At 38.7% G+C, this 19,447-nt stretch overlaps 1 protein-coding gene across 1 annotated transcript in view; it reads left to right on the plus strand.

Annotated features, from left to right (window-relative positions):
• The window catches only part of LOC120783766 (protein shisa-8), a 94,414-nt gene that overhangs the window by 32,503 nt on the left and 42,464 nt on the right, over window positions 1–19,447 (plus strand). Inside the window, exon 2 of the mRNA XM_040116983.1 lies at window positions 8,545–8,660. Within this exon, the coding sequence (XP_039972917.1) occupies window positions 8,545–8,660 (116 nt within the window). The remainder of the gene's footprint in view (window positions 1–8,544; window positions 8,661–19,447) is intronic.

The following is a 19,447-nucleotide window of genomic DNA, read 5'->3' on the forward strand; positions in this document are numbered from 1 at the left end:
TTTACATAACAATCACGAACCTATAAAAAGCTGCAGAACTGTTCATTGCAACCAACATTGAGGAGTATGGAAATCCTACTTAATAATAATATCAGTGAAGTGTTTTCCTAAATATAAAAACAAAACATTCAAGCACAGTATGTAATATTCAATAAGTAGGTGGAAAATCAGATCATTTGGTTATAAGGCCATAGTGGAGTTTTTTTTTTTTCTCACATAGTGAATTTGAAACAGGTATAGAGAGAAAACAGCCCCCGCATGGTTATATACTCTCATACAACCTCCTGCCTTGCTCATTTGCTCATGTTGAAATTCACTTTCCTTGTCCCGCAGGATTTTTTGTTAACCACACACAGACACATACCCATGCAATTCCCACCCACTGTAACCTCTCTAAATTACCACCCATGAGAATTAAAGGGTGAGTCACTCCTGTGTGGCATCAATTAACTCCCTCTAGGAACAACTGTAGGTAGGAGACCAGCAGCTGTGTGTGTCTGTCTAAGCAAGCAGCTTCTGTTTGGCATACATGTGTGAGTCTGTGCGAGCAGAATCTGTATTTTTGTGTTTGTGTAGTTTGGTTGGGTGGCACAACTGTAGGTGGTAAGCAGAATCACCCACAATTATACACAATCACTATTTGCAAACAGCAAGGTTGTATCTCTATGCTCAGTTCCATACTAGGTCAGAACCGATAGAATCATCTGTGGGGTGCCTTGTAATGTAAACTAACCTGCTGTGACAGTGAAGAGTGATTCAGCTACAAAACACTGTGTTATAGACCCAGGGGAGTAAATGTGTTTGTGTGTATTTGTGTATTTGTTTATGTGTGTGTGTGAAGTACAATACTGAATGTCTTATTACATGACCATGGGGTGTTTTTCTCACTTTATTTTTAGCTCAAAAAACTCTTTGACAATTGAAAACAAGAGTGCACATTTAGTTACAAAACCAGGACGGGGCCACTGCAAGGTTGTGGTACACTAACAAACACAAACTATGAATATTTGGTTTCCCACTGTTTGACCACATTAATATACATTTTGACCAGGAAAAAGCTATTTGCCCTCTCATTGGAAATTGTGGCATAGTAAAATGTGTTTGGACCAAACAACTCAAAAAGTGTGTTTAATACTTGGACATTATATTCCATCTCAATCCACTTGCTCAGTTGATGTTGCAAATGCAGACAGAGGGAGTGAGCAAACAAGTGAGCAAGTAAGTGAATGACATAATCATGCTAGACTTTTAATCACCCTTTTGTGTTTTCTTTCTTGTTGTGGATAACACTGACCTTGTTTCAGACAGTTTAATTCAAATGTGTCAGATATATTATTTCAGCAAAACAACTATGCTGTACCAAACAAATGCAAGTTGCTAATAAAGTATGGGTAAAAAAAACAAAACAAAAAAATAAAAACAATGAGGGAGGTGGAATTACCTGTAACCTACTAAAATGATTCACATGGTAAACTCAGTATAATGTACATTTCCACACCACCGATGCCATCGTTACAACATTAGTTATATTCACCACTCTGCTGCTGTGAATTTATATCTCTTTGTTTTTTTAAACATCATTCAAGGACAGTGACAAAGTGTGTGGTACGCCTTACATGACTCTTGCTGTAATGATTAGTGCTGTGGAAATGGACATCATACTGAATTTATCAAGACAACAGGTTTATAGGGATGCAAAGTTTTAAGCAATTTCCTTAATCAAAAGTCCATCATGTTAACAATCAATACTCAGTTAATCATTAACAATTTATGAAATAAAGTGGTATTTTTCCATAATAAAATTAATTTAACTTCTGACGTGAACTATGCTCACCACAAAATCAGAGTAAATTAGGAATTTAAAGAACAGTCTTTCAGCATTTACTGCCATTGGTAAAATGCATCTATACTCAAACCAGGGGAGTGCTGCTTATAAAGTTCAGCTTTGTCAACAACTGGCTGCTTCTGTTGAAGATGGTAGATTGGCCATAGCATGAGCCTCAGATAGCTAGCTAAACCGGACGACAGACGACAACTCCCAGGAATTTTCACAACTTCATGCTGCAGTGTTCATCAACAAGTGTGCCACAGTGAGCACAGAAAGCCACACTGCCACTTAGTTCTTCCTTGGATGGCAAGGAGGTGCATTCGTTTTTATAAGTTGTGCAGTCCTTTGGGTGGTCAGCAAGCACACGTGGTGGTCCTTTGGGTGGTCAGCAAGCACACGTGTAACTCCGTCTCATTAAACAGTAAGAGGCAGCACCAAGTGGTGCAACCAGGTACTCCAGCAAACTACAGTACATTTTCACTGCAAATCCTAATCTTCTGTATTGTTGGGTAATTTAATTTTAATCAATTAAATTATTAATAGCAAAAAATTGATAAGTGATTAATCATTGACATCCCTAACAGGTAAGCATAGAGGATTAGCTGAGTTAGCTAAGAAATGTATTTAAAAAGGCAGTTTTAGCAACTTTATTTTTCTAATCTGCTTTAGTCTCTTTAAAATTAGGGGGTAGAACTTAATAAAGACGTTGAATTGTCACAGTCTAATCAAGCGCCACATGTTAACAAGGTTCATGCTGCGTGAATATCAGCGCACTTTTCAGAGGCTATTCATTTTTCTTATAAATGTCTGAATCATCACTAAGTGCGCCTGACTGAAACGATTCCATAGTGGTAGATGGCTGACTCCATTTGAAGCAATTATCACACATATTAAACTGCTTTCCTGGAAAATGCACTCATGCTCAGTCAGTGGATGCATAAGAACTTTTATTTTGTCACTGTTTTGTTTGAACAGCACCATCATTGCTAAGTTTTTTGAATATTATATGTTTTATAAAATCAAATTTTGGAGGATACCAGGAGTAGCTTGCAGTGTCTTGTGTTTTCTTACCCTGCAAGTCTCAATCAGGATAAAGCTGAGCATCTGCTGCTTTAAGCCTGTCAGATTGCCTGGAGATGTTTCTTTGGAGTTTTCTAGAAGTTCCACCAATCCTCATGGGAATGAAAACCCTCCGTGGTCTATCTTACTACTTGCTGCTGAATAATTTTTGTTTGACAATTTGGAAAAGTACAGTCTCTGAACATCAGCTTTTATTCATTATTTAATTCATATCCTGCCTTGCGTTACAGGGAAAATCAATTTTTTAGTAATATAACTGAAAATGAGACTGATCCATGGCCTTTCATGAATGTCAACCTCATGAAATTTATTAACAATATACAATCTACAAAACAACATTCCATAAGATTTAACAATAGGGAGTTTTCCATATAAAGGAAGTTGACCCAACTTTAATAAAATAGCAACAAATACAAATCAGAGAGAAACATGATGAACAGAGCATGATTTCCCAGTTGACCTCTCATAATATATTATCCACAACCCTTTGTGCTATACATCATTGCAGCATAATCCCTTCTGAACCAGTTCATGTGGTGCTCTAGCAAATTGGTACTGCACTTCCATAAAGACGGGGGACTCACAAGAGACAGATTTTTAAAAAAGGTCAGAATCAAAGCAACAGAGGCAGATATATCCTGACTTTTAGTCCCTAGTATGGGTCAAACTCTACAAACACTGGATTCTACATTTCATACTCCATGTCGCCAATTTGCTTTCTGTTATAAATTTAAAAGTTTCCAAACCCAGGCCTTGCCACTGATAACCACTGAAAAACAAAAAAAAAACAACCTTATGATATCATCATTATTTTCTTTGGCTTAACAAAGCCCATCCAGAGACCCAACCTTTACAAAAAAGCACATGTGACTTGTCACATATGAAATAGCCCTTCACAGGTGATAAATTCACATGAAATAAGCACATGGTTTTCAGACATTTCACATGTGACTTGTGTCTTCTTCTAGAAGATGTGTAAAAATGTGTCAAATCAGTGGCCCCTTCAGTGTAACAAGTTGCCACTTTTCTCACTATTTGCCTTATTGGTTTAAGATGTCTCAAAAATAATTTAGTAATAAATTACTTATAGATAGACTGTATTGTCTGTCATTTTGGGATTCCCCGACAGCATATTTAACCCCCCAGGGGAGAGTGATGAGGATAATGTAGCTCAGTAAACAGCAAAGTTCCAAATCCAGCTGGTTTGCAACTTTACACATTTCAAACAAAAGGTTGGTATAACCATTTGACATAAGACCTCAATTTGTACGATGTCCAGATTTCAGAAAAACAACAACTGAAACTAATCACCTATTCACTTCAATGGGAAAGTGGTCTCAGACTTTTGGACCCCACTGTATGTCTTTTGTACTGTATGCGTTTGCGTGGTTCTACAGTATACTGCACATACTGTCCTCATTCATATTTGTAGTAGTGTGTGTTGTTTGAAGTGCCGCATGTCAACACTTTCTTCTTCCACCCTTATCACCAAAGAGCCAGATTGCCCTCAGCATATAGACTGAATGGATGCTATTCCGATCTGGGGTTTACATAGTATTTGAAGTTTTCTCAAACTTAAGTGCTGCAGAATAAGTCGTGCACTTTTTCATACATTTTAGGCATTTACCTGTGCCTTTGCCTCATGCAACTCAGTGTAATGGTAGAATAATTTGTCTGGTTACCAACTCTGCAGACAGCTCATAGTAAGCAGAGAAAATCATGTGACCCTAGAAGCATCAGGTGCAAAGCTGTGTTTGTGTTTGTGTGTGTATGTTGGTACTCTTATGTCATATCACTTTGTATCATTTCAAGAGTGCTAATAATGCAAATTGGAATAGTCAATGTGATAGTTTCCTGAGGGAGGAGAAGAGAATACTAAAGGGGAAGAAAGAAAGACAGACAGGGTGAGAAAATACAAATTGGGCCAAAGGGTGAGAGGCTGAGAGATAGACAAGACACAACGATGAGAGAGTAAAATGCAAGAGAGGCATAATCGGAGGGTTGAGGAGAAGAGAGTCAGAAATGGAGGGTTGAGGAAGTGATACATGGAAAGATAAAAGGCTCGAAGTAAAAAAAATGACGAGGGGCGAGAGATAACAGGAGGGGAGGGTCGAGTCAGACGCAAAAAGTTAAGACGATAATACAGACAGGATTAGAAGAGGAGAGAAAGAAAGAAAAAATGCTTCCAGGGAGATAGAGGTTGTAGAGAACAAGTACTCAACAATAGCACTCTTAAGCATTCTGGAGGGGACGAAAGCAAGAGACACGGAGCAAGTGGGAGGGGGAGACGAGAGAGTGACAGAGATACAGTTTCAGCTCACTTTGAGAAGGACGGCAGAGGGTGTGGGGGGGGTTGAAGAAAAATGAAGTGGTGGAATGGAAGTGGACAGATATTAATGAGATGAGAGAGAAAATGGATTGGCTAGCAAGCAGAAAATGGAAAGGGCAATTGAGATGCATGTGTGGGTACAGTATGTGTGTTCCTGTAGCACATACTGTCCATACTATCCAGTGGAATGGAAACATTTAGGACTAGTTATTGTTTTATATGCCCATTTAAACTTACAAAGCCCTGATTTCCCTGTGGAAATCAGTAAAGTTTCATTAAACATGTCAAATCTCAACCCTCATGGTTTTATTATGATAATAAATTTCATTACTGACCTTGTCCATATTTACACATTTTTTTGGCAGAAAAGATGACTCGTCAATCCCAGCATGACTCCAATTTCAAATAAACTTTTTCCTAACCTGAATTTATATGGGAGAGGTTTTGCTGAGCTGAGAGTTTTTCTGTACCACCGTGCTTCACATTGACGCCAGGGAGCTGCCCAGTACACCCACAGACGCCTGGCATGTCAATGTGCAGCTCCACTGGAGCAGCTGAAGATTGCTTAATGGCACTGCTTAATCACAGTGAGAAGCATGTCAAGGGAAAGGAAAGAAATACCAGTTTAATTTCATTTTTTTCCTACCTGATACTTTTGATTTTGAGCTACACTATGCAGTCACCTAAAGTCTGCTCCCTGTCTGTTGAATGCCCACATCTTTTAAACTCCTCATCTCCAGTATGAAACACATTATAAATTTGTAGTGTCTAGGCCCAAGCCAAGATAACCCCTGATGAAATCACCATTTTCTCAAATTTGAAAAAAATAGTTTTTTCACGGGTTGATTTGCAGTCCATGTGATAAGTAGACTGATTTTGATGTTTAAAACTGGTGAGGTGCCCCCATCATGTTATACCATGATATATTGGCATTGCTATGATGGAGTCATAGGCAAGTGGCAGAAGTCATCATAGAAATGTCAATTTTATACTAATTCCCATTTTATGCTATTTTGTCCATTCAACAAATGACACAATCATACAAAAAAGAAAAATTACAGCCTTCACCAAGGCACATAAAACGTAATGCCTATTGCAGGTCTACTGTGTTAGATTGCATTATATTGTGCTGCTGTTCATTTTTTTATGCTTACTGGTCTCATGACCACAGACAGTCCTTTCATAGTGGGCTAATCAAAAGACTATTGCTCAATTGCATGTTAGAAAGCTTGTGCCAAGGTTTCGACAGCGAGATTAACAGTGAGGAAATATTCATGGGTCCCCTGATAGCAGCACTCAGGTCAAAGCTGATTGTTGACGATGATGCGATAATTTCCTCGTCAGTGGTGACATTTTGATGGTGAGCCCTTAACTTTAAGTCCTTATTAATATGTGCAAACACTGAAAAGTATATAATACCAATTGCAGACTTTGAGGTCAACAGTGGAAATAAAATAAAACTTTTCATATGAGCAGACCTATGTACAGCATGTGTTGTTATTTTAGGTTCTATAATTTTTTTTTCCTTTTTTCTTTTTTGGGCTTACCTTATTAAAAAGAAATAGAGGCAGGGACATTTGGTAGCTGACACTCTAAAAGGGCAAGCAATATCCTTTGGACTCCATCAGGGATGTCTTTTGTAGCAATTAAACTGCAATCACACATATGGCAGTGATGCAGCTTTGTCTGAGACAAATCAGATTATCATGGCTGAAACCACCACTTGTATAAAAAACAATCTGTTTCCATACCATCCTGCACAGAATATACAAGAGAAAGGATCCACTTGAACTGAGAGATTACTTTTACAGAATTTCAATGAATAATCGTACGCTACCAAATAAATTAGCCATTCCAACCTCAGATAACACACATAAACTAAAAATATTTGATGGCATAGGAAGTACATTACGGTAACTTGAAAAGGAAGCCCTCAAGTGAAAGTGCCCCTGCTTCCTTTTCAAGTTACTATACTTTTTATGCCGTCTGTTTATAGAGAGACCTTGTGCAGCATAACAAGCCTTCCTTCAGGTTTGAGTGTCCTGAGCCCAATCAGATAAACTCAAGTACCCAGTTATCAACACTGCCATTTAATGCAACCATTTGATTATTTTAAAAACCTTTTCAATGGTCTATTCATTAATTTTAACTATCTATTAGACGTTTTTGCAATTCAAAATTTACTCATTTTTAAGCTAACAATTTCATGTTTACCCATGTCATTTAGGTATCCATTTTAACTCTTTATCCATTTCTTTTAGCCATTTCGCCATTTATCCATTACTCTTAGTGAACTATTTCAAATTTTCCATTAGTAGCAATTACTTTAAGATAACTATTTGTCAGTTAGCTTTAGTTATGATTGAACCAGTTATCCATTGGGTTTAGATTTACCGTATGTAACAAACTTTTTCAATTATTTCAGCTAACTGTGTAGAGTTCTCTGCTTGTTTGCTAGTTTTCATGCACTCTGAACACATGTTGTTTAGGTGGTACAGATGACTGCATGTCTGTGTATATATTTTTTCAAATAAGATGAGCTATCTTTCCATGTCACTCTGGCAACTATACAACTCCCCTGGTTAGGAATCACTGAACTAAACATTTTAAAAGATTTAAGTAGAATAACATCAACCAACTGCCTTCTATCTGATACAAAACACAGTCCAAGTCCTTGTTTACAGCTGAGGGTTCTGTGTGCTCCTAAATAGTTAAGTCTACAAGCTGGAAGGCCCTTTCCTGTCTGTGTTCCAGTTTTGTGGAAGCATCAGAACTTGTTCAAAGGCATCAAACAATAAAAGATGGCAAGAGGGGAAGTTGTTTTATTTTTTATAAATGATTGACGAGTACGGTTGGCAAACATCCAGACTCTCATCCTTTTCATCCTCAATCCCACTGCCTTGAATTTAAGTCTGAGCGTTTTCTGTTCGGGTTTTTTTTTTATAGACATGAACAATCTTGTTTCAAACTTATCTTTATCCTCCAGTAGAGTTATGAAAATGTAGACCAATTGGATATTTTTAATAATGGATTTTCATACTATATCCACACGAATATGTGCACCTTTTATCATCTTTCTCACTCTACCCCAACTCTTTTCCATCACATCTATCTAACACGCTTCCTTAAGTCCTCTTTGTTTCAGCAGTTACTTTGTTTCATTTGCCTGATAACGCACTCTTTCTCATTCCTATGTGTTGATTTACATGAGTACACTTGTGAGAGCTCACAAGTGGTTCTAAGCCTTGTCTATTTTTCAGTATGTATGCAGGATGCTGTAAATGTGTTTTTTTCTTCCTCCCTCCAGGACTCTGACAGAGCTTTTGAAGCAGCCAGGGGAGGCAGGACCAGTGGATGGAACTGGGGTTCATCACCCTATAGGGACCAACGGCATCTCTGCCAGGTCACTACGCTCCAACAATGGTCAGTCCTCAGTGTGTGTGTCTTTGTGTATCTGTACACACGAGTGTGCAATACAAGCAAACTGAGCTGAAGTAAAATGACAGACAGCAGGAGTTTTTGCGTTTGCATCACGAACAAGCAAATCAGCTACAGGTTTTGCAATCATCAAGGTCCAATTGGAAAAAGTAGCAGTTTTTGATTTATATAATGTATATACTCTGTAGATTATTGTATTTGTGCAGCTCAGATCTGTTAAATTAGCAGGTGTCTTAGAGCAGGGGTTTCCCAACCTTTTTTGTCAGACGAGACCACCATTTATTCAAACCATTTCTCCATTTTTCCTATTTTATAGTATCATTGATAACATAATTTATATTATTTTATACTCTTTGCAGTAATTATTAATTTTAGCAAACTTTTAACCATTTACCAATTATTTGAGGCTATCCATATTTCAAGTGTTTATCCATTAATTTTAAGTTAACTATGAACCATATTCAACCCTTAATCTGTTACTTTTAGCTAACTATTACAACTGTTAACTGATGAATTTGAGCTGTTTATCAACCATTTATCCATCACTTTTTTCTCAAACTCTTTAGACTTGCTTACTTGCTAACAAGTGTTCACACACTCTTAACGCATGTTCTTCAGGTGTTACAGCTGTATTTTCTTTTTAATTCAAATCATAATTTTTCACAATTTTTTCCACAATCTTTCCACAAACTCCCTGCTAACTGCATAAGTACCCCCTTGGCAACAAGTACGCCCTGGTTGGGATACACTGTCTTAGAGCGACCCTTCAAATCGAGAGCGATCCAGAAACAAGGAGGTGGATTAATTGAGAGGACTGGGACAAAATCTGAATATCCACTGTGAGACACAGTCAAGACCTTAAAAATGCACATAGGTTTATATGTTAAAATTTCTCCACCAGTACTCTTCTTCTCACACCCACTTGTGCTGACACAGTTAATCACACATAGGTCTCACTCTCTATTACTGTCTCTCTGTTGTGCACATAAACAAACATGCTGACATGTGACGTCTGTGCACGAGGAGTTGCAGGGACAGACAGGTCATATTTAATTAAGATGTAATTAGCCGTGTTCCAGCTCCAAAACCACAGAGGGAACACTATGTGACCCATCTGTTTCCCTCTTTCTCTAGATGCTCTGACCACACATACACAAACACACATACACAGCACACACATACCTACGCATATACATGCTCAAAATAACCCTGTGCTTCTTCAGTGGATTGAGACTCAAATTAGTGGACAATTTTCCTGAGGGCTCATTTGTGACAAGAGTGATGGCATGTTTTAAAGGACAAAGGTCCCTGTTGCCTCACAGTTTTGTGAGCCGTCCTTTGGTCCAGTTGTGTTTGTAACCAGGTAGACTTGTGTTACTGTGTGGTAGATAAATGACTTTATTGTAAACCACTTAAGATCAAGTTACTCACCAGAGGTATCCAGAAAGCCATATTACATCAATTACCATGACTCAAAAGCAACATATATGGGAAAAGATACAAAAATTTACCATATGCTCTGGTTCATAAATAAATTATTCCAGTGTAAAAGATTTTTTGTTTCACACTGTCATACACATGGACACACTTACACATGAAGCATTTATCCAGACACACGGACAAAAGGAAATTGCAGAGGCTTATCCCTTTACTTTCATCTTCCCACAATTTCAATAAACAAGTTTTTGGCCTATTTTTCACCCTGTACTGTTCTTATTAGCACTCCGTCTTCTTCTGTCTTGCTTCCCCTCACTCCTTCCATTTCTTCCCCTGCTATTAAATCCCCCCTTTTACCTATTCTGCCTTCTCCCATTGCTTTGTCTCGTTATTTTTTTGTAGTCATCAACATCATTATCTAATTATTTATTATATGGGAGATAACTATCTTTTGAGTGACTGTTTTTAGTCTAATGGATCAGGAAGATGCACACATTTTCATAGATAAATAAAATCAACCTTGACCTTTTAATTAGTGAGAAACAAGTCATAACCACAAAGGACAAGTCAGATAGATACAAAATAAATAAATAACCAAATAAAACAAGCAAGGAAAGAACAGAAGGAAGAGTGAGAGAGGTGTTAAGTAAGGGATAAACAAGGTGGAAATATGGAGGAGAAAGTGTCTGTGTGTGTGATGGGGGATGAATGGGGGTACAGGGTGATGACAGTCGGGGCGATGGGATGAAGCCATCCTGATCCTGCTGTGTCAGCCGTCCTCACATAATCACCTCTTAATTAAACGCATTTAATCCTCCAGGCCACTGAGACAGAGACAGGGAGAGAGAAGTAGAGAGAGGAGAAACAGAGATGAGGGCAAGTGAAAGGGACAGACAGAAAGGATGACATGATGGTAGACAGATGGGTGTAAATGTAAACAAAATGTTTATCACTTCACAGGTTGGAGTGAAAAACTTTTCAGAGGAGGTTGATGGTTGCCAAAACTGTCCTTCTCCATGACTTGAGTTTTGGGGCTCATCCAAAAGACTTCCAGGTAGTAGGAAAGTAATGTTTCACCACTTTTTCCATTATAATTTTGGGATTCAAACTCACAATAGGGACGTACAGTAAAATGCTTGCTTTTAATGATAATAATGACAACATTGTTGCCTTTTAATGGAAAAAGGAATTAAATTGAATGTCTAAAGTAAAAGGGCTTTGATTGTTACCAGGAAATAGATTCTGTACTGTAGCAGTGTTTAACAACACTAGCAGCCGGGCTCTGTGGCTGGAAATGTCTGTTCGGTTGGTTGGTCCACCACTTTGGTCAAGACTGAAATAGTTTGGCAACTTCTGGATATATTACCATGAAATTTTACAAACATTCATGGTGCCCAGAGGATAAATCTTTGGACAGATATTAGACAGTTTTGGAGATCCCTGACTGTTCTAGTGCCACTATGAGGTTGACAGTTTTGGTTTGGAGGGAAATACCTTGAAACACTAATTACTGGATGGATTGCAATGAAATTTTGTAGCAGATGAATCTTAGTGACTTTGGTGATCCCCTAAAGTTCCCTCTAGCTGCATCAGCAGGCGAAAATTTTAATTTACTGTAATCTGTGAAATATCTTCAGATCTTCATGATGGATTCGTACAAAATTTGATAAAGAAATTCATGGTTCCCAGAGGAAGAATCCTACTGACTTTGGCTTTTCCCTGACTTTTTCTTAAGCACCATCATAAGCTTGAATATTTTGGCTTAGAGGAAAATGACTTGGAAATTTATTGGATGAATTGCCAAAGAAAGTTGGTACCCACATTCATGCTTTAATAACTCATCAGTTCAGAATTGTCAATTTATCTAGTACTTTGATTTATAACTATACTTTAGATTGATGACATTCCCATCACTCTCAGCTGTGCTTTGTATTTACTGCTAATTGCAAAATGTTAGCATGCTAACACGGTAAAACCAGATGATGACCATGGTAAACATTATACCTACTGAACATCGGGATGTTAACATTATCATTGGTGAGCATGTTAGCATGCTAACTTTAGCAATTTCTTTTTCAAAATTTTTTTCAAACATTATTAGGTTGATGTGGTTCAGTCACATACAGCACCATGTACCTTTAAACACCTTGAATTAAGCCTGTGACCTTCATCCCATGCTCACTAAACTTGTCTCTTGTCCAGTTTTTTTCTGTTTACATACAGTGGATTTTGTAACTAAAGGTAAATTTTTAAAACAGTATTAAATAATAATTGTTATTTATCCTGTAGATTCACATAACAGTGGTTCTCAACTTTATTATTTATTTGTCCACACACTAACCTGCCTCCAGTGCTGAGATAGACAGAGTGCAAAATTTTGACTCCAAGTTATGGTCACTTAATTGCATTTCAACGCAATTACTCTAATTTGTAGAAGAAGTCTACAGGCTGAAAATATCTATTATTTGAATAACAAATCAATTTTCATGAAGATTAAAAAGCACTAATACATTTCCCATTCACTGCAATTTAGACAATTTGCTCTACATAGGTATGTAAATATATTTGTATACATGTGCTCTGTATCAAAACACTTGGCGAATCAATGCACAAGCTAGAAAGCAGTGAGAGGCATGAGTGCAGCTGATTAGGATGAAAATACACTGATGTTTCCTCTCTGAGAAAAGAAGGATCTGCCTTTCACTCCTCTCCTGCTCTCCTGCACTTATTTTCATGGCAGATATATTTTTAATACCATGTAAGAGATAAACCAAGGGATAAAAGTGGTAAGATGTAAAGTCTAAGGCTGGTATATTTGACAGAAACAGATAAGAGAGGGAGAGAAGAGGAAAAGAGAAAAACACAGTGAGGAAAAGTATCGAGGTCATGCAACGGTTGCAATGACTGAATCAGTTAAATGGGAAGATAGGAAGAGAATTAAAAAAGACATTTGATATTGTGGAGAGAAAAGACAGGAAGAGGGGTTGACAGAAGTTATTGAACAAAGTCAAAGAACAAAGTAATGGGGAATAGAGGGAGACAGAAGGGAGGAGATGGAAAATGAGATGAGGTTAAAAGCGGTATACCTTAACAGTGACATTACGGAGATGGGGAATGGGAGGAACGGCAAGCATGGGAGGGAAAGAGGGAAGAGAAGGGATAGATGCTGAAGGTAGAGCAGGAAAGAGACGAGATGAAAGGGAGGTGATGTTGACAATGAGCGATGGGTGTGTCCGTGCCAAACGAAGCCTGAGAGAGGAGAGACTGAGGAGATTGAGGAATAGAAGGAAGGAGTCTGGTGGGCAATGAGGAAAAGAGAGAGGGAGGAATAAAGAAAAAAAACAGAACAATGTGTGAGAGAGCTGGAGCACAAGTGAGGGAATGAAATATGAGAAAGATGGTGAAAAGAAAAGACAGGAATAGAGAGAATAGATAGAAGAGACAACATGCTGCTAGCTGCAAGGGGGACAGCTGGTCAGACGCTGCTCCGTTCTTTCCTGGTGTGCAGAGCTGCCCTGAGGACCGTCACCCTGCTCTGCACGTGCACGCACACGCACACACCTCCAAACACACACACTAAATGCACATGGTTGCGTGTATAACTAGAAAATGCCTGTGTCACCTTAGTAGTAGACTGGGATACACGGATAGAGAGCAAAGATTGGCGGAGTTTCATAAAATGGTAAAGGAAGCGTGAAGAGATGAGGGGTGAGATAAAAAGCAAAGATTTGAAAGAACAATGGAAGAAAATGCTACAAGAAGAAGTAAAAAGGGAAATGATGGAAGAAAATTTCCACAGACTGGGGTAAAAAAAACATAAGGTGCATGTAAGTGAGGCAGTGAGCGGTTTTCAATGAGAATGAGAGGATTGAGAGGGTATCAGGCGTTGGGATGTAAATAAAGTGTGGGGGGGCAGGAGGACTGAGATAAGAGCAGATGGTGGGGAAGACGAGCAGGAAGGAGGGAAGAAAGATGGAAAGCTGGGAATGCGCTACCAGATCACTTATAGCTGATGTCAGCCCTGCGAACATCTAATTGTAGCACTGATTTCAGTACAGTATTACATCAGACTGGAAAACTTCAAACCAACTTGAAGAAAAATCTTCTGAGAAAGCTTGAATTATCAAGTGTGATCATTAAAATTGCAATCATCATGTTAAAGCTGCAGAAATATCTTTTTTCAGTCAACTTGCCATGATACTACCCCCCTACTTTATTGTTTTTCAGGGGGCCTGAATTTTTGGTGTGAGTGGGCACTAAAAATATATTATTTTAATAGCTTTTTAATATCACTTCAGTAGCCTTTGCTTTGTACCATCTGTGATTCGGGCGCTCCCGACATAACTCTGTGTCTCTATGTATTATACGTCACGTACAGAGTGCTGAGGTTACAGGACTCCCTGTTGCTGTGCATTTTGACAGTCTGGTCGTTTGCCACAATATCCTTTTATTGTTCATGTTGGTTCACTGTCAGATGGTCTTGTCTTACTGGGACACTTTGTTAATGATATTTGTAACTGTGCTTTCCCTGCTATGACAAATCAAAATGACTGCCCTGAAAAAAGCCTATTGGACTATCTTGTATCAATTTTTCTAGGCTACAGGGCTATGATGTGACTAAACTTGATTAAATACAACTACACTAGTAAAAACCAATGGAACCTATCCCCTATTTGCTATTTCAACCTCTAATTAAAATGCATTGTATAACGATGCCTCGGACTGTCTCATTAATGCACATGAACACATGTACTACTTTATTCAGCAGTTCTCACAGGCAAATGGCAACAAGCAATCCCCCTCTGTTAAGGAAGGAAAAGGAGCGAGCGGGGGTATATCTGAGCTGGGCGGACTCGACTGGAGGTCTCTTCTGATATAGGAAAGGATTTGCATTTGTGGGGCATAATTTGCATGTTGCTGGCCTGCGAGAGAGGAAAAACAGGCAGAGAGAACTAAAAAAAAACATCGGGGGGGGCTGAGATTGGGGGAGATGGAAGAGGTAGAGCAGGAGGAAAAGGGAGAGAGACAAAGAGAGAGAAAAGGAACGCATGTCAGATGCAGAGAGAGTGGGGCCAGATAGAGAGAGTGGAGGGGGGAGATGGGATCAGTGTGACATTGAAATCAAAACAAGGAAATGAGTATCATGGGAGCCTGCAGGATGGGTGTTAAGTGAAAAGACGTACTATAGGCAGGGGTTTGGTGTGTGTGTGTGCAGGAGTGTGAGAGAGAGAGTGCTTGTTTACATCTGTGTGCCCTTGATTTCTGTGGATTGTCACTACAGTGCCACACGGGGCCAGTGCCAATTATATCAGCATTGAGCTCGACAATGACACCCCACCAGAGACCGAGAGAGGGAGGGAGAGGCAAGGGAGTGAAACAGAGCAAGCATGTATTAAGAATATGTTAGTATATGTGTGTGTATGAGCATATTCATACAAGCATGAAAACATGCACTCAACCATGAACCTACTGTACTGTTTATACATCAGGTGGCCAACTTGTCTTATAATCCAGTTGCATTCTTATCCTTATGTCTGAATGACTGACAGGACCCCAGGTCTCTCTACCAATCTATTTGTTGCTTTATGGGAGTTTTTATTCTTATTAGCATCTGACAGGATGTGTGAGGGAACCAGAAATGACAGATCCTGACCTGACTGGCCTTCTGATGGATACTGTGGCCTTTGACTGACCCTCAGCTGCTGGCCTCATCCAACCAGATTTAATATTGCAGAGTAACACATTTCATGGCATCACAGGAATGTGTTGAGCCAGACTTGGCAGCTTTAATACATCAACGCAGATGCCAGTGTGTGCGTGTGTGTGTGTGTGCCTTAATGTAAGTGTAAACAAGCAGCAACCACCCAGAATAAGAGTGAATACTGCAGTTGTTAAATACACGTTCAGAAACGTGTGGATGATCTTTTTCATCATGTGTTTGTGCAGGCTATTACCATAACAAATCTTAGTATTGATGATAAATTGTACTTAATTTTTTATTTGCGCTAATCCCCACAACTTTGCCAATTTTTCTGTTCACAGCCAAATCCTTTTCAGTGTATATTTCATACAAAAATATGGCTTTAATTTCATTTTTTCAAAATTAAAAACAAGTAAATATCTGACTCTGACAGGGGGATTTGTTTACCTCACCAGCTGACATGGTTATTTTACAAGAAAAAAATAAATAGATTAAAGCAAAAGCACACTTCATATTTACATTTTGCTGTAGTCTTTAGACTCAAGCATGGTAACTCCATTCATTCAATCCAACACAATTTCTTCTTTAACATCCTATTTTCTTAATCTTCTGCTCCCAATCTCAGTTTTCCTTTTCCTTCCATTTCACCCTTTTATAAATAATTTTGGATGTTGTAGACCTTTGTGTATTTTCTCATGTTTAACTTGAGTTTCTTCCCCTGGGTCTTTGCTTCTTTCTCTCAACCTTAATTTGAGCCTTGAACTAATTTATTATTGTCTGACATCCAGAGGAGAAATGTGAGTCTGCATTTCCCTTCTCTACATCAGCTTCAAACTTCTCCTTCGCTCTCTCTCTTTCCCTCCCCCCTCAGGCCAATCTTTATCTCCGCCTCTGCCCAAACCGTACTGGCACAGCCAAAACGACTGAACATCCAAAATACCCATAAATAACTACCGTATTGTATTTCTCAGTTACAGGTTTGTCTGAGTTGTCAGATATTTTCATGAATTTCTTTTGATGATTTTCACGCCACAGAAAAGTCTCTCTTTGGCTCTCATTATCTCTCCTATTTGTGATAAACATCTTGAATGGTAATTTTAAAAAGTGATGGTGGTAACGACTGAAATAGTGAAGCCCTCACACAACCAGATAACAGATATACAGAAATACCAGGTATACAGCAGGATTGAGATATCTCCACTGATTGCTAGGATGGGTAAATCAGGTGTAAATCTGACTGATAATCCTGTAGCGCATCGCAGGCTTTACTCTCCCACTGTCTCTTTTCCCGTCTGTCTTTCCCCTTCCAGTTCCCTCTCATTAGCTGCCAATCTTCTCTCATCCTCTGCCCTCTTTCTGCTCACAGCCCTGCTTCCCTCGAGGTCTCTCTATCACTCTCTCCCCTCTCTCTGTTTCCCCTCCCCTTCTATCTCCCCTCTCTCCCCTCTTCTTTCTTTCAATCTCTAAATCATAGCCTGAGTGTCTGCAGACGGAGCTGTCTGATCCCTCATTTTCCAACTGAACTCTAAAGTCACCCAGAAATGATCACAGAGCGACAATAAATAGACCGGATATTTCTTTTTTTTTAGGAGTTCAAGAGTTGAGTTGCACCGAGTTGAAAGCAAACTTTTCGGGTTACAGGGACAAAACCTGGAGGCAGTATGATGGAAGCAAAGAGAGAAAAACAAAGAGAGAAACACAAAAAGAAAATGTTATGAGTTAGTAGAACAAAGAAGTTTATATTTTACCTAATTTCAAATAAATATTTAAAAAAATTAAGAAACTTCATAGATATAATTAAAATGAAAACAGCACAACACAGTGTACTTAAAAAAAAGACAGAGCCTGTAAATACAGATTTAAAAACACAAATACAGGACATTAAATGAGTCACCAAGCAAATGCATGGACATGGTCCAGCTCTATTCATCCTAGTTCACCACTGCTGAAAGTCAACTAGCTCACAGAGGGGAAATATCCAGAACAGGCTTATTAATAAACCAGGGCAGCGGCAGATTACAGTTTAGCGAGCCACCAAAACAATAACTGAGACTTACAAACAGGCAGACACAGTCAGACAGACAGAAACAAAAGGCAGAGGGTCAGTGACTTGATTGTAAATATTGGATGCTCATAAATAAAGTATGTAATGCAACTTAAAATTATGATATGATGATGGCGCTATAAGGAAAGTTAAGGGATCACCAAAGTTAATACAATTTATCCTGAGGGGACATGAAGCAAATTTTATGAAAATCCATCAAATAGTTGTTGAAACAATGAGAAGAACAAATGTCCACCTCATGGTGGCGCTACAGGAAAAGTCAGGGGATCACCAGAGTCAGTAGGATTTCATCCTCCAGGCACCATGAATGTGTTTGTACCAAATTTCATGGCAACTCATTCATTTGTTGTCAAGTACATTTTGGAAATTAAAATTTACAAAAAATAAAACTGTTTACTTAACTGTGTAAATAAAATATGCAAAACTGAAATAATGAACTCCTAGCTATTGCCTTTATCGTTCCTTTTCACTACACTATCCTAACTTAAAATGTATTTATCAAATTCTAGGAGTATTCATGAAAATTTCAACCCAGTGAAATATAGAGATATACAAAAATCTTGATGAACAGGGTCAGACAGACTGACTATTTTCTGCTGATTGAGCTTATTTCTACTAATGCATGTAAAGGATATCCAGGATCATCTCTTGTGAATCTCTGTGCTCTCGTTAGGGTGAAGTTAATACATATGGGAGAGCAGAGTATCTTCAGGCATATGTGCACTGCTTCTGAGTGTGTTTTCGTGCTTGTGTGTGGGCACATTGATCCAGTGTGGTGTTGGGGCATATTTTCTGTCAGTCATTTGAAGGACGGCAGCCCCATGCAACAAGCAGTCATGACAGCCCCCACACACACACACACACACACACACACACACACACACACACACACAGAGCAATGGAAGACATTGTGATAGTGTTGACAGACGATTAATAAATTTCAGCTCAATTGAGACAAATGACTGGGCACATTGGAAAGACATTGTTGATGTGTACTGCCTTAATATATAGGGATAGTATATTATGCACAAGTGTGTGTGTGTTTGTTGGTATGCTTGTATTTCAGATTTCAAGAGAGGCTATGGGGAGCTTTGTTGTGTCTGTCACCTCCTCTGCCTCCAGTCATCCAAGGATCACAACCATTATGGATTGACACATTTTTACATATTCGACCTTAAAAAATATAATGAGTGAGTGAGCGGAAATGTATGCTGCATATGACTGCATTTGGTAGTGTTCTTTTTTTTTTTTGTCTGCATCCAAAAGATATAAGATCAAGCTTTTCTTTATTATTCTTGTTAGGGCATTAGATGTCAGATGAGAAATTTTGAAAAGCTTGAGGTTAAAGATATACTGAGAATAGTGATGTCTTTCAGTGTGCATGCCTGCGAAGGCACTTAGCACTACTCTATGAGCAAGAAGAGGGTGGCATTTTTGTGTGTAAGGAGCAATGAGCGGCAAGGCAGTTCAAAGGGAGAATGTGGATTTCCATGGATGTGAAGAGCGTGTGAATGTGGGTGTGTATATGTGAGTATTTGTGTGTGTGTCTGTTGGATACTGATATGAGCC

This window comes from Xiphias gladius, chromosome 3 (assembly GCF_016859285.1).
Source record: "Xiphias gladius isolate SHS-SW01 ecotype Sanya breed wild chromosome 3, ASM1685928v1, whole genome shotgun sequence".
NCBI lineage: Eukaryota > Metazoa > Chordata > Actinopteri > Istiophoriformes > Xiphiidae > Xiphias > Xiphias gladius.